General features: G+C 51.8%; 1 protein-coding gene across 6 annotated transcripts in view; it reads left to right on the forward strand.

Annotated features, from left to right (window-relative positions):
- The window catches only part of B3GNTL1 (UDP-GlcNAc:betaGal beta-1,3-N-acetylglucosaminyltransferase like 1), a 110,740-nt gene that overhangs the window by 87,764 nt on the left and 7,282 nt on the right, over window positions 1-15,694 (forward strand). For 3 of the 6 annotated variants that reach the window (XR_004347558.1, XM_032616860.1, XM_032616859.1), the window contains exons 9-12: window positions 1,796-1,920; window positions 11,406-11,541; window positions 11,629-11,697; window positions 12,151-12,225. Coding sequence is in view for 5 of the 6 variants with exons in the window: in XM_032616860.1 (XP_032472751.1) it covers window positions 1,796-1,920; window positions 11,406-11,541; window positions 11,629-11,697; window positions 12,151-12,225 (405 nt within the window). In the remaining variant the exon portion in view is untranslated. Of the gene's footprint in view, window positions 1-1,795; window positions 1,921-11,405; window positions 11,542-11,628; window positions 11,698-12,150; window positions 12,982-15,694 lie in introns of those variants that run through there. The other 3 variants (XM_032616857.1, XM_032616861.1, XM_032616858.1) reach the window with 1 other exon arrangement.

Below are 15,694 nucleotides of genomic sequence, written 5' to 3' on the forward strand. Positions count from 1 at the left end.
GGACCGGGGCTCAGCACCCCATCTTCCTTGACGTCACCTCTGCATCCCATCGCGGCCTCTGTCGCTGTTTGCGATCGGTCAGCGGTGCCCAGGCTCTTGTGAATCGGGGGTGGGGGGTGCCCTCCAGCCATGTCCCAGGTACCTCCTCTGGCTAAATTCTCACTTGTCTCTTTGCCAGAAATAAGGGAACTCTGGGGTTGAGGTCCTCTTGGTCATGAGAAGAGAGGACACTTTCTCCTTCCTAAATCTATAAAGCGCAGAGTCACAACGTGCTCTTGAAAGATGACTCTGAAAATGCAGAAAATTAGAAAAAGGAAAAACTACGCAAATGACCCGTGAACCCATCACCACACATCTGCTGTGAACTTTTGTGTGGGGTCCTTTTGTCTTCCTTTTACTGTGGACCACTTTTAGCCAAGCTGCAAACACAATTTTGAAACTTGATTTTTAACTTAACATTTTGTTATAAATCTTTTCATGTCGTTGTGGTCTTTGTGAAAACACTTCAGTCACCACACAGTAGTCCATCGAGTCACTAATTGACTCAACCGCCCGACGCTGCAAGTGAAGTGGTTCGCGCGTTTCCGCGTCGCTAACAAGACTGCGCCGATTTCCTACTCGGCTGGCTTCCATCGCGTTGCCCTGACGGCCTTGCGGTGTGTCAGGGACCCCGGGCGGCGATTCCCTGGGCAGTGGTGGCTTTGTTCAGGGACGGAGGCGGGCAGGCTGGTGCCCAGTGTGGCAGCTCAGGAGTGAGAGCTGAGTGGGCTGCTTCCAGGGATGGCGCTCAGGCCCAAGCCAGGAGGCAGCGGACCTCGCGCCTGGGCGGCCACAAAGAGCATCAGTTCATCACAGACCCCAGAGGCCAGGTGCACAGGGCCCAGTCAGGGGATACGCTCGGGCCAAGAAGCTGGCCAAGAGGGGCCAGGGGTCCCACCTCCCCCCGAGGATGACAGCCACCAGGCTCCATCAGGACATCGAGACCTCAGAGGCCAGCTGTGCCACCTTCCTCTCGGGGTGGACGAGCTGGGGGGCAGCCGTGGCTTTACTGGAAGCAGTGGGCCCGGCCATGGTGCTGGCATTGGCTCGGTGAAACCGAGCTCGGGCTGGGGAACCGGCGGAGGAGGACAGGCTGGGGCCGGAGAGCAGCAGCCTCTGGGCTGTCAGGAAACCAGCCTCTGCCCGGAGCAGGGGTCCTGGCAGTGTCCCCAGCCATTGCTGGGCTCTGCTCACCAGACACATCCTGGGTGACCTCCTGTCCAGACCCCCTGCTCACTTGGTTTTCACCTTGAATTTAAAAAAGTGAGGGGAGCCAACTTGGTGTCCCCACCAGGACTGAGATCCCCCAGACTGACCAGCAGGGTGGCTGTGACCCCAACGGCCAGCCCTGGTCTGCGCTTCTCCAGGAGGGGGCGGGAGGCCTGGGTTCTCACAGGACGGGAACACCCAGCGGGACGCTGCAGACCCTGGGAGCAGCAAGCCCGTCAACAGGGAGGGGGCAGGTCATCAGGCCAGCAGCGCGGGCCAGGGGTCAAGTTTGAGGCTGTGAGTGTGACACTGGGGCTTGGGTCCACCCCTCGGGCACCTTCTTGTCCTGAAGACGCCTCTTGTGGTCACACTTGCCCACGCTTGCCAGTGCCGGCCACAAGGTGGGGAAGCTGGACGTGTTGTTTTCCCGCTGAGGCCTCACGGGTCATGCCAGGCTCAAGCGGCTGGGGTGCCGGGCGGATCCGCGTCTCCCGTCGCCAGAATGAGGCTCTGTCGTGAGTGGAGACACGTTTCTTTCGTCCCGCAGGGTGTCCCCGAGGACTTGCTGTTCTTCCACGAACACCTGAGGAAGGGCGGCGGGCTTGTCCGCGTGGACCAGAGCCTGCTCCTCTACCGCTACCACCCCGGCGCGGCCACACACTCCGTCCTCGAGTACGCAAGTCCGGGGGGCCAGACCGGGCGGGGTCAGTGGGGCAGACACGGGTGACCCAGTCAGGTCGCAAGGCAGGAAACCTGGGAGCGTGGCCAGCACGGGGCCTGCGGCCTCCCGGGAGGGACGTTGTCCTAGGTCCACGGACCAGCATTTCCCCAGGATCAAGGCCAAATGTCTGTTCTCACCTTTTTGAAGTGAGGTAGGATTCACGTGTAGTTGTTCTCTTGGGGTTTTGTTCTCACTTGCTTTGAGTTGAGGGGATTCTCAGCGTGAGCCAAGCCCCCCGCTAACGTGATTACAGGCGGGCTGGGGGCACCCTCTTCCTTCTCCGCCCACCAAGGGGAGGGCTATTGGGACCGAGGTTGGGCCGCTTCCTCTGTGGGGCATCACAAGGACACTAGCCCCCTCCCTCTCATGGCCCTCACATCCCCCAGGCCCCAAGGCTAGAGGCCGACTACCAGGGACAGGGCAGGGATGGTGCCGAAAGTACAGGCAGGGTGAAGGCAAGGGAGGGGTGTGCTTTTCTTTCTTTAGTTTGAACTGTGTGTGTGTGTGCGCATGTGTGTCTGTGTGTGCACGTTTGTGCATGTGTGTGGGTGTTACATTTCAAACAACTACAAGTATGTATCCCCCTTGGTGCTACCGTAATGCTGCTCTCTTGGGGACAGGGAGGAATGGGGCCCTGAAACAGGTCTACGATCAGGGGATCTTTTGATTGTAAAGAGCATGATGCAGGGACATGCATTTGTGTTTCTGGAAGTAGAAGAGACTCTGTTCTTCCCCTGGAGGGTGTGAGACTCGTTGGAAGGCGTGGCTTCTCAGTTTCTGTCCTGGGAGGTCTCCTGTCCACTGTCACAGTGGGTGTGATGCTGATTTGGGCATGTGTCGTCGGTGGGGGGGTGTCCCAGATTGCTGCATCCATATAATTTATTTATTTATTTATTTATTTTTGGCTGCCTTGCGTCTTCGTTGCTGGGCGCGGGCTTTCTCTAGTTGCGGTGAGCAGGGGCTACTCTTCGTTGCGGTGTGCGGGCTTCTCATTGCGGTGGCTTCTCTTGTTGCAGAGCAGGGGCTCTAGGCGTGCGGGCTTCAGTAGTTGTGGCACATGGGCTCAGTAGTTGTGGCTCACAGGCTCTAGAGTGCAGGCTCAGTAGTTGTGGCACACCGGCTTAGTTGCTCCGTGGCATGTGGGATCTTCCCGGACCAGGACTCGAACCCATGTTCCCTGCATTGGCCGGCGGATTCCTCACCACTGCACCACCAGGGAAGCCCCCAGAGTCCATATTGACTTGGGAGATCCTTGAACTTTTGCACATGTGCTATTCAACACTAAAACTTAGCTTCTTTGTTTTCCAGCTTTAAGCAAAAGAGCTTGATTTCTCTTCTGTTAAGTCTGAATTTTCATACAGTAGATTTAGTGGAGCATCATTGGGAGTTTGTTGTCATGAACTTGACTCAATGCAAGTGTGATTTGCACACATGGGGTAAATAAAGGTCATTTTCTAGGGGGACATAACAATCCTAAATGTGTATATCCCTAATCCCAGAGTTTCAAAATACATGAGGCAAAAACTGAGATTGGAGATTTTAATACTCCTATCTCAATAATTGATAGAAGTTGGGGGGTGGGGAAGTCTGTGAGGATCAGAAGGTTTGAACAACACTATTAACCGACATGACAGTAGACATTTAAGGAACACCAGAGTCAACTGCAGAATACGCATTCTTTTAAAGTACAAGATAGACATTACTTTGGACCAAGAAACAAATCTGAATAAATTTCAAATGATTGAAAGCATACGGGTTATGTTTTATAAATTAGAAATCATTAGGACATCTTCTTTTCTTTTTTTGGCTGCGTTAGGTCTGTGGCTGTGTGCAGGCTTTCTCTAGTTGCGGCAAGCGGGAGCTACTCTTCGTTGTGGTGCACAGGCTTCTCGTTGCAGTGGCTTCTCTTGTTGTGGAGCACGGGCTCTAGGTGCATGGGCTTTGGTAGTTGTGCCTCGCAGGCTCTAGAGGGCAGGCTCAGTAGTTGTGGCACATGGGCTTAGTTGCTTCGTGGCATGGGGGATCTTCCCGGACCAGGGCTTAAACCTGTGTCCCCTGCCTTGGCAGGCAGATTCTTAATCACTGCACCACCAGGGAAGCCCTAAGACATCTTGAATATACAAAATATTTGGAAATTAAGCAACCAAGGGAAAAAATCACAAAGGATATTAGGGAAAAAATTTAACTTGATGACAAAACAGTATGTCAAAATTTGTGGAATTTAGCTAAAGCGGAGTTTATAATAAATTTTTATAGCTTTAAAAGTTTATATTATAAAAGAAGAAACTAAGCAATTATCTAAGTCTCCACCTTTAAAGGTTTCAAAAGTAATAGCAAAGTAAACTCAAAGTAAATAGAAGGAAAGGAATGAAGAAGGTAAAATTGAAAATGGACAGTCAGTAGAAAAAACATCAGCAAAACCAAGAATTGGCTTGAAATAAAATCAGTACAATTGACAAGCCTCTATCAAGATTGATTTTTAAAAGAAAACACAGGTTACCAATATACTGGGAATTAAAGAGGGGACATCATTACAGATCCAGTAGGTATTTAAAGTATAAATAATAGAGAATTCCTTGGCGATACAGTGGTTGGGACTCCGTGCTTCCGCTGCAGGGGGTTTAGGTTCAATCCCTGGCTGGGGAACTAATATATCTTGCATGCCCTGCACATGGCCAAAAAAAAAAAAGGTATAAATAATAATTAAAAATTAATTAGTAATTTAAAAGCTTTTCATAAAGAAAAGCCAAGCCAGATGGCTTTACTGATATATTCTATCAAAAATGTAAGGAAGAAATAATACCAATCTAACATAAATTCTTTCAGGAAATAGAAGAGGAGAAAGGTCTGTTGGGTGTTGGGAGGGAGGAGCTTCACACTCCGTGAGACTAGCATGACTCTGAAGTAAAAAATGCTACAAGAATATTACAAGAAAATAAAATTACAGACAAATATCCCTTATGAAAATAGTTGCAAAAATCATTCACAAAATATTACCAAGTCAAATTCAGAAATATATATGAAAGGATAATACATCATGAATACAAGTCTGGTTTAACATTCAGAAATCAATTAGTATGATTTAATACAGTAACAGAATAAAAGATAAAAATCACACAACGCAATAGATGCAGAAAAAGCATTGGGCAAAATTCAATACCCATTCATGATTTTTTTAAAAACTCAGCAAACTAGAAATAGAGGGAAACTTTCTCAGTCTGATAGCATCTACTCAAACCTATAACTAATCTCATACTTAATCATTAAAGACTGAAAGCTTTCCCTTCTAAGATCAGGAGGAAGCGATCTGATCACTCCTCTCACTACTTCTATTCCACGTTGTAATGGAGGTCAGTGCAATGAGACAGGAAAAATAAAAAATATAAGTATTAGAAAGTGGAAGTGGGTTTCCCTGGTGGCTCAGTGGTTGAGAATCTGCCTGCCAATGCAGGGGACACGGGTTCGAGCCCTGGTCTGGGAAGATCCCACATGCCGCGGAGCAACTGGGCCCGTGAGCCACAACTACTGAGCCTGTGCGTCTGGAGCCTGTGCTACGCAACAAGAGAGGCCGCGACAGTGAGAGGCCCGTGCACCGTGATGAAGAGTGGCCCCCGCTTGCCACAACTAGAGAAAACCCTCGCACAGAAACAAAGAGCCAACACAGCCAAAAATAAATTAAAAGAAGGCTCAACATTAAAAAAAAAAAAAGTGGAAGTAAAACTAGCATCATTTGTAGGTGGCATGATTGTGTTTCACAGGAAATCAAAACCAGTAACTTAGCAAATTTCCAGAATACAAGTTTATAGAATTGCAATGAACAACTGAAAAATGCAGTTTAAAAAATGTACAATGGCGTCAATAATAAAATACTTTTGAGTAAGTTTAGTAAGGTATGTCTATATCTGCTAAAACCTATTCCAAAAAAGGCTGAGGGAAATTAAAGAAAACCTATAAAATCGATGGAGAGATACACCACATTCATGGATTGGAAGACTCTGTATTGTTAACATCAGTTCTCTCCAGATTGATCTGTAAATTCAAAGCAATCCCAGTAAAAGTCCCAGGTGGCTTCTTTGTAGAAATTGATAATCTGATTTTAAAATTCGCATGAAAATCAAAGGGCCCAGAGTGTCCTAAACAATCTTGAAAAGTACAAAATTTGAGGACTTATTGTGCCTGATTTTAAGACTCACTCTGAAGCTATAGCAATCAAGAAAATGTATTAATAGAATAAAGATAGACATATACATCAGTGAAACAGAGCAGAGTCCAGAAATAGACTCACAATTGATTTTAAACAGTCTCCAAATGCATTCAATGGAAAAAAGAAAATTATTTTTAACAAATGAAGCAAATGGATATCCATATGGAAAAAAAAATCTCATGCCCTATAGAAAAATTAATTCTAGATGACTTAGATATAAATATAGAAGCAGGTAAAATATAAAGCTTCTAGAAGAAAACATCAGGGAATATCTTCACAACTTGGGGACAGGAAAAAATTTATTAGAGAGGACACCAGAATCTTTAGCCCTTTTTTTTGAGGGGGGGCGGGCTGTATAGGGTCTTAGTTGCAGCACATAGGCTCTTCGTTGCGGCATGCGGGCTTCTCTCTAGTTGAGGTGCACAAACTCAGTAGTTGAGGCCCGGGGGCTTAGTTGCCCCGGCATGTGGAATCTTAGTTCCCCGACCAGGGATTGAACCCGCGTCCCCTGCATTGGAAGGCAGATTCTTAACCACTGGACCACCAGGGAAGTCCCTCTTTAGTGCTATAAAATTGATAAATTGGACTTCATCAAAATTAAAAACTTTTGCTCATAAAAAGACACCATTAGGGGCTTCCCTGGTGGCGCAGTGGTTGAGAGTCAGCCTGCCAATGCAGGGGACATGGGTTTGAGCCCTGGTCTGGGAAGATCCCACGTGCCACGGAGCAACTAGGCCCGTGAGCCACAACTACTGAGCCTGCGCGTCTGGAGCTTGTGCTCCGCAACAAGAGAGGCTGCGACAGCGAGAGGCCCACGCACTGCGATGAAGAGTGGCCTCCACTTGCCGCAACTAGAGAAAGCCCTCACACAGAAACGAAGACCCAACAGCCAATAATTAATTAATTTTAGAAAAAGACACCATTAGGAAAAAGAATAGACAAACCACAGACTGGGAGAAAATATTCATAATCTATATATCTCACAGAGGGTTAGTATGGGGGAGATATTAAGAACCCCTATCACCCAAAAATAAAATCTAATAAAAGTAGGCAAAATAGTTGAACAGACATGACACTTCACAAAGAAGTAATATATAAGGTCAATTTAAAAGGTTTCATCATTATCAGAGAATGCAAATTAAACTCTGCACACCCACGAGAAGGGTTAAAATTAACGTCTGCAATTCCAAATCATGCTGAGGACACGTATACATTGTTCTCAGGAGTGTAAGCACAGTACATCCTCTTTGGAAAACTGTTGGACCTTATTTTATTAATTTAATTGATACCTGCCCTATGCCCCAGCAATTCCATGCCTAGGTGTTTCTCCAAGAGAAATTAATAGATTGCTCAACATTTCTCTATTAGTAGCCAAGAATGGGAACAACCCAGATGCCCATCAGCAGGTGGTGGATAAACACGGCTGTAACGGAACACTCCTCAGGACTAGAAGAAAGCAAACGACTGATACCTGCAAGAACGGGGATTAATGTCCAAAAGATACATGGTCAGTCAAAGAAATCAGATACCAAAGCATGCATACTGTGGCTTCCACTTGTACAGAGTTCTCCAACAGGCAGAACTAGTCCACAGTGATAGAAACGAGACTGTGGTATTCTCAGGGGAAAGGAGATACAAGAGAGCTTTCTGGGGTGGTAGAAGTGTCCCACCTCTTGACAGGTGTGTTGGTTACACGGATATGCATGTTTGTCATAACCGTCTGACTTGTATGCACACTTAAGATCCTTGCTCTTACTCTATGTGAATTTCATTAAAATTTTTAAAATTTCTGGCAAGTGTTTCTTCAAGGAAGTAACCACTTTCCCACAATCCATAAACGGAGTTGGAAACTGGGTGAATAAAGTACAAAGATGGTTTTCTGGGCACGAATCTTCTGTAGAGCTCAGAAATGCCGGGACACCTGGGATCCTCTGCAGAGCTGAGAAGTGCCTGGACACCTGGGATCCTCTGCAGAGCTGAGAAGTGCCGGGACACCTGGGATCCTGTGCAGAGCTGAGAAGTGCCCGGACGCCTGGGATCCTGTGCAGAGCTGAGAAGTGCCCGGACAACTAGGATCTCTTCCATTGTTCCTGAAGGTTCACGTACATGTGTCCTCACCTTGAGCTCCTGTGAAGCAAGGCAACGTGAAGGCATGTCTGTGATGACCCTGGTGGTGCCCTGCTCCCCACCCATGGTGTGGCGGGTGCTCATGTATCTGGGGGGCCAGGCAGCCAGACAGACGGCTTGTGCTACACACACCTTCATTCTGTTTTCATGCGATAATTCTTTTATGTTGAGACTTTTTTTTCCCTCTTTTTGCAGTGTGAGGCTTTGCCACCCACAACGTAAAAGAGGTGATCTCATGTTAGTTTCTGTGTTGGATTAAAGTCTTTGAGCAGCAAAACCTCACAGAGCAAGGAGCGCTAATTACACCCTCAGGCTTGTCAATAATTGAATTCCTTCAAACTCTCTCTTAAAGAGCCCTCTGTTTGAGAGGCTCCCTGAATCGTGGCCTTTACCTTTTAAATTGAGAATGATCAGCATTTATATCATTTAACAATTTTCACTATGAAATACTTCCGACAGCCAGAGGCATAAGGAATCATCTTTAAAACAAAAAGTTACCCATTTCCCCAAACCTCCTGCATCTCCCAGGTTCCATTTCGTGGTGTCCTGAGTGGGATGTTTATTTGCCATAAGATCCATTTCTTTATACTTTGACCACACGTGATGTCCTCTAAACAGTGTGCTTTCCCTCTTTAAAAATGTGGTGTCGGTGGCAGCGTTCTGCCTCATTCTCCCGAAGTCGCTATGCTGCTCACCCTCAGGGCCGAGCTCCGTGTGGTGACGTTGCTCCTCTGTCTTCGTCACCGCGTGGACCTTCCTGCCATCCTGCTGCTGAGGGTCCACACACGCCACTGCTCCCCGCCCCCACCTCCGGCCTGCTGCCTCCTGGTGCAGTGTGCATCCCTGACACTGCCCTGCTTTCCAGAAGGTTTTGGAAATGCCGACCTGTGGGTCTGAGGAAACCTGTGAGCAGCTCCCACACACCCAGCCCTCAGTGGAGCCTCCTCGCAGGGGTAAGAGTGGCAGGAAGGACACACCTGGGCTGTTCTCCCGAATAAATAACTGAGCAGCACGGTGGAGAAGGGGACCTGCAGGACAGCGGCGGCAGGAAGGGTCTCACTGTCCATAACGGGTCTCACTGTCCACAACACGGAGGTATTGGTGGCAGTTTCTGAGTTGTGTCCTCAGACCAGAGACCAGACTCCGGAGGCACAGGGAGGGCGCAAGGCAGGGGCTGTACCCCCAGGACCCACAGTCCCTCCAGATCCACCCCACGGGCGGTGGGAGGTGGGGGTCAGCTCTGTCCCTCCCACAGGCGCCGTCTCCAGGTGAGGCACCCTGCGCTGCTCAGACCCGGCCCGTCACCCCTGCGTCTGGTGGTCACGCTGGTGCGGGCCCCACACTGTCCTGGTCCCTGAGCATTAAGTGGAGTCCTCGTTGGGCCATTTCATTTCCTTGTAAGTGTCCCCAAAACCGTTGGGCATTTTTTTGGGCAGTTTCATTGAATTGTTCATGAAATTGAAGAGAGTTGACTGGTTAAGGAGAGAAGCAATTAAGTCATAGAAGCAGCCAGACCTTTTGCCAACAAAAATAATTTAAAAAGTAGGAGCCAGAGAGGAAACCGTGGAGCAGAGGGCGAGACCTGCCCAGATGTCTGTGGTCCCTTATCTCCTGCTGCCCCTGTGGTGGTAGGCGCACCGCCTGGGGTCCCAGGCAGGGCCTGGAGCGTGGCGCAGGTCCCGCTGCTGGCGGGGACCCGGGGCCTGCCCCATCTCTTCCTCACTGTCAGCGTCTCATGGGTTTGTCAGAGCTCATTTGCAGGAAGTTCAGTTGTTTTGTTCTCAGAATTGTCCTTTGTTCCTTGGATGCTGCCAAAGCTGCGTGTTGAGTGCTGCACCTGATGGTGTCTTATTTGGGCTGGAGTGTGTCTAGCTTGTGCTGAATGGCCCAGACTGGGGAGTTATTCACCTTATTCACCTTCGCAGGCCCCAGTACTCCCCGACCACTGAAATTATGGCTGCTCAGCACAACCCCAATTGAGACATTTCAAGTGGGAGGTGGGTGGACCAACCACAGGAGCAGCCCAGCATTCAGAGCCCACCCCTGGGCAGGCGGACACTGGTGCCCAGTTGCATTAGAGTGGGCATCACTGTATTGTGTCCGTGGACCCCACACTCTCACCTGGAGGAGCTGCTCCCCTGAGATACCTTGTGGGACCCTCAAAGCTGGTTGCCATGGAGAAGGCAGCAGGGCAGTGGCTGCTGAACCACGGGTTCAACATTTGCCACACAGAGCCCCGGGCCAGACACCAGGAAGGAACTGAACCCACACTGTAGAACGTGGGGGAGCTGCAGCAGGTCTGCGCCTGGCCTAGAACAGTAGGTCTTGGGGCTCCGTGAGAGGGTCCATGGAGGGCACTTCCAGGTGTAAACTGTGATTTTATACAAGGGTGTGCCACCCTTCCTTACATCAGAGGTTTCTCTGGAAAGGAAGACCAGGGTCAAGTTTGGTCCACTGTGTACCTGCAGAAGCTCCCCCTTAACCTTCCCGATTCTTAAGTGATGTTTTCTCACCTGCGCCTTGGGTCCTGTCCCTGTGTCCAACCACTGTAACCTGGAGACAGCTGACATGCTGTTGTCTCCGGGCACTGGGACTCGGGCAGCTGCAGACCCCAAGGGCCGGCCTGGACCTCAGGTCTGTATGTGGCAAGGGGCCAAGGGAGGGGGTCCCACCTGGGGAAGGTTACCCCACCATCTGTACAGCTTCCACAGGACACTGTGGCCCCTTCCATGTGGCCGCTCGAGGTGGGGAGTCACGTCCAGGTCATGTTTACCATGGTCGTAGGTGCCGGACGTCAGCGTGGCTGGGTTTTCCTTGGGCTCCCCAAGCTCTGTGCCTGGTGTCCCGCATGCTTCTTGAGTGTGTGGACATGAGCTCAGCACGTCCGAGGATCCATGTGCACCGGCTGTGAGGGTGGGTGAGGGGTGCAACCTTCTGGTCCTGGCCTCCTTGGTTCAGTCACTCAGCCAACAGCTGCAGTGCTGCCCCAGGGGCCCCAAACCAGGGGGACTTGTGGGCAGGCTCAGGGGTGGGGGGAGGAAGGCCTGGGGCGCTTGGAGGCCCTGCCCTCCTGGGTCACGACCCCCAAACCCCCATGCCCCACAGGACCACCATCTGGACCCACCGCGTCCGCTTCCTGGAAGAGTGGGCCCTGCCCCACTGGGCAACCTTCACCATCTGGAATGCGGGCCGGCAGGGCCGCCGGCTCTACCGCAGCCTGACGGCAGGGTCACGATGCAAGGTGGGGCCCACCCCTTGTCCCACCCCTCCCCCATCCAGCAGCACTGCCCCCACTGCCCCTGAGGCTGGCGTCCTGGGTCCTCCCCAGGTGGTCGCCTTCTGTGACGTGGACGAGAACAAGATCAAGAAGGGCTTCTACTGCTACGAGGACTCTCAGGTGCGCCCCCTCCCCACCGAGCCCCCATGGTCATGCATGTGGTCAGCCGCCCACACTGCACTCTGGGGCGCCGTCCTGGGCCTTTTGAGTAGACACTGCCCAGAACCTTCCTCCTTGGGAAAGGCCATCTGGGCCCGGACAGCTGCCAGGCCTGGCAGATGCAGCCCTCAGGCTCCTGGGGTCTCCAGGACCCCAGAGGGCACCCGTGCCTGCCCCCACCTGCCCCTGTCCCTACTGGAAGGTGCTCCTTGCAGGCTTGGGTCTGTCCGCTGCCCACCTCAGGTTAGTCCTGTGGCAGCCATAGGTGGCTGGGTGGAGGTGCTGGAGACCAGGTCCAGCCCTGGGTCTGGCTGTGGCCCGGGCGCCTGTCTGAGGGCATCGAGCTTTGAGCAGGGCAGAGGTGGGGGACTGGGGAGCAAGGTGGAGCAGCCTGTGGCCCTTCTCTCCTCTCAGGAAAGGCCCAAGCCCCGGGTCCCGGTCCTGCACTTCCGAGCCGCACAGCCACCCTTTGTCATCTGCGTGAAGCTGGTGAGTGTCAGGCTGGGGCATGTGTGGCTGGGACAGCCCCAGGGTCAGGAGGTGGTATGTTGTGTCCACCAGGAAGCTGCGGGCTAGGACGGGAGGTGATGACTGCCGCTCTGGGGGGCCAGGAGAGTGATCCACATGGGGGTGGGGACAGGAGACAACAGGGCCACCTCCAGCCAGGCCTGGGGTGTCAGGGGAGGTGGCGGCGATGGTGCCCCATGAGGCAGGTTGCATTTCCCATGAGAGCTGCAGGGGACAAGGCCGCCCAGAAGCACCTGCGCCGGCCCTGCATCCCCCGATCCCTGCCAAGTGACTGCCGTCGCAGCGGTTTTCTCCATCAACCCCTTGCCTTTTCTCCCATTTGCGGCCACGCAGGACAGGTGCTCATTTCTTGGCTCTGGGCCCAACGCTGGGGTCCTGCAGAGAGGCCCGTGTGCTTGAACTCCCTCCTTCCCTGAGTGGGTCCCGTTTCCTAGTGTACAAGTTTCCACCACGAAGCCTGCTGGTGGGCTCTGGTGATGGGGACATTCTCCTGATTTTGGAGCCCTCACCCCCGCCCTGCTGGCCTGTCCATCTCTTCTCCTTGGTTTCTGGGAGCTCTGCATTGAGTGGTGCTGGCCCTTGGTCGACTAGTGTTTAGCAGATGTTTTCTCCCAGTTGTGACTTGTCTTTTCACAGGTTCTTCCCAGAAAAACTTAATTTATTTATTAATTTATGCACGCATGCATGCAGCGCTGGGTCTTGGTTGTGGCATGTGGGGTCTCTTAGGTGCGGCATGCCTGTGGGGTCTAGTTCCCCGACCAGGCCCCCTGCATTGGGAGAGTGGAGTCTTACCCGCTGGACCACCAGGGAAGTCCCGTGAAAAGCTTATTTTTAACACAGTACATTTATCAATTTTTCTCTTGTGATGAACACTTTTAGTGTCCTCCTGTTTTGGAAATTCCTCCCCGTGGTCAGAAAGATTATCACAAATGCAAGTATAAAGTGTCCTTAATCCACCAGGACTACAGGGCCCAGGTTGGCTCATGTGGGGCGGGGCTGCCCCGAAGGGTCAAGAGGGGACAGTAGTGGATGGGTGAGCAGGTCCCTGTGCTGTGCCACTGGGGACGTGGGATGACGCATAGTTGGGGACACAGGCCGCTGCTTCCAGCAGTTTCCAGCCTCTGAGGTTGAAACCTTGGTAAACAGGGTGCCAGGCCAGAGGCCTTCCTGGAGGCAGTGGCTTTAGCGGAAGGGAAGCAGGTGCATGTTCATTTGCCAGCGTTCGCCAATAGCAGTGGGGAACCAAGCAGAACATGCCTCTCACCCCACATCAAGTGCAGACTCTCATCAAGCCTTGGGCTCAGGGAGCCTGCAGCCCCTACACACTTTCATAGCAAAGGTGGCCTGCTCCACGTGTATGTGGAGGGTGCCAGAGAAGGGGAGAGCCCTTTGTTGGTGGCTGTTTTTAAGATCCCAGACCCCCTTCTGCACTGACTGGTGTTACTCACAGCTTCTAATTGCGGTTTGCCGTGTGGCCCAGGCGCTTCCACAGGGGCCCCACCAGGCCAGTGCATCCTGATGGGGAACGTCACCTCCCTGAGGCTGTGCTCCCATGGGGCCCGAGCTCAGACACGGGGGACAGCGGGCGTTGTAGCGTGTTGGTCAGGTGGGGTCCCATGCAGGACCGGAGAACAGGCTGGATGTCCTGATTCTGCCCCTCGCTTGAGTTGCCACTTTGGAGAAGTCACCCAGCTGTCGGGAAAACGGGCGTGAGAACAGGCTGACCCCAGGAGCCTGGCGCCAGGAGTGGCCTCAGGGTCCCAGCTGGTCCCTGCATGGCCAGGCCCAGCCCTGAGCTCCAGCCCCACAGAAACTGTGAGGCAGTAGAGGTGTGGTTTCCTCCGCTCAGTTGGTGGCGACTTTGCACGGCCACAGGTGAGCTGAACACTTGGACCAGAACAGAATCTCATGGCACAACAGGCTTTGTCAGCTTGAATGAGGCCGTGTGAAAATTCAGGTCAGATTTCCATGTGGACGTGTTTTCAATTCTCTCGGACGCAGAGCTGGGGTGGAATCACGGGTCTTAGGGTGACTTATGCCCCCCCACCCCCCGCTGCCCAAAGGTTCCAGTTTCTCGTATCCTTGCCCACCTTGTGACGTGTTTGTTCGTCACGGCCATCCTGGTGGATGAGTGGCTCTCACGGCGGTTTCCATTTGCGTCTCCCTGACAACGGAGGACGTGGAGCATCTATTAGCCACTTGTCTGCCTCCCGTGGAGAGGTGTCTGTTCAGGTCCTTCACCCATTTTCTAATCGGGCTGTTTGTCCTTTTGTTGAGTCCTCAGAGTTCTCTATATTTCTAGACTCAAGTCCCCAACTGGATGCATTGGCAAATACTTTCTCCCATCCTGTGGGCTGTCTTTTCATTCTCTTGACGGTGTCCTTTGATGCACAAAAAGTGCTTAACTTTGACAAAGTCCATTTTATCTATTTGTAATTTGATTTCTGTTTTGGGTGTCATGGCTAAGAAACCACCACCCAATCTAGAGTCATGAAGATTTACCCCTGTGCTTTTTTCTTAAGGGTTTTATGGTTTCAGCTCCTTCATGTAGGTCTTGGACCCATTTTGAGTTGCTGTTTGTGTGTGGGGTCAGGTAGGGGCCAGCTTCGTGCTTTTGCAGGTGGCTGTACACTGAGTGTCCCAGGGCCAGGCAGCCGGGTGGCTCCAGTCCCAACGTGTCACCTTGAGGTTTTCTTCTGTTTGACTGCTTGCCAGCTTGAACCTGCATTATTTAACCGTCACTACATAACTACAAACTTAGCCTCAAACAGCACGTTTACTTCCTCACGTTTCTGTGGGTCATAAGTCCAGGGCCCACAGGTGGCTTTCAGCTTCAGGTGAGCGTGGTGGTGTCTGCCGGTGATGATGTCTCATCAAGAGGCTCGCCTGGGGCAGACCTGCTTCCAAGCTCTTATGGTCGTTGGCAGGAGTCAGATCTCCAGGGTGTTGGCCGAGGGCCTCAGTGCTTTGCCGGCTGTTTGCTCTGCAGGCCCACCAACCATGGCAGCTTATTCTGTGAAAGCCAGCAAGGGGCAGGGTCAGTAGCAAGACATACGTCACACTAACGTGTGACCTAATCACAGAAGTGACATACCAGGGAAGGGGGTTCCACGGGATGTGGGTGCAATGAGGCAGGCTCGTGGCCATCTGGGTTTGGGTTTCCTGGTTTGAAAGCAGTGACCCACCTGGCTTTGGGTTTCCTGGTTTGAAAGCAGTTTCCTGAGAGGCCAAGACAAACAATGTTCAAGTTGCCAGGGGAATTGGATGAATGATTATGGGGCTGCAAGGAGCCATTGTAAAATGAAAGTTTTAATTCTACACAAATGATACCTAGCTTTTCAGAGATAGGCTCTCTTAAGGGTCTACTTCTCAGGGACCCGAAGTTGCCACGAAGGGAACACCCCCACCCATGCAAACCCTTCCCAGAGAG

This window comes from Phocoena sinus, chromosome 20, assembly GCF_008692025.1.
Source record: "Phocoena sinus isolate mPhoSin1 chromosome 20, mPhoSin1.pri, whole genome shotgun sequence".
Lineage (NCBI taxonomy): Eukaryota > Metazoa > Chordata > Mammalia > Artiodactyla > Phocoenidae > Phocoena > Phocoena sinus.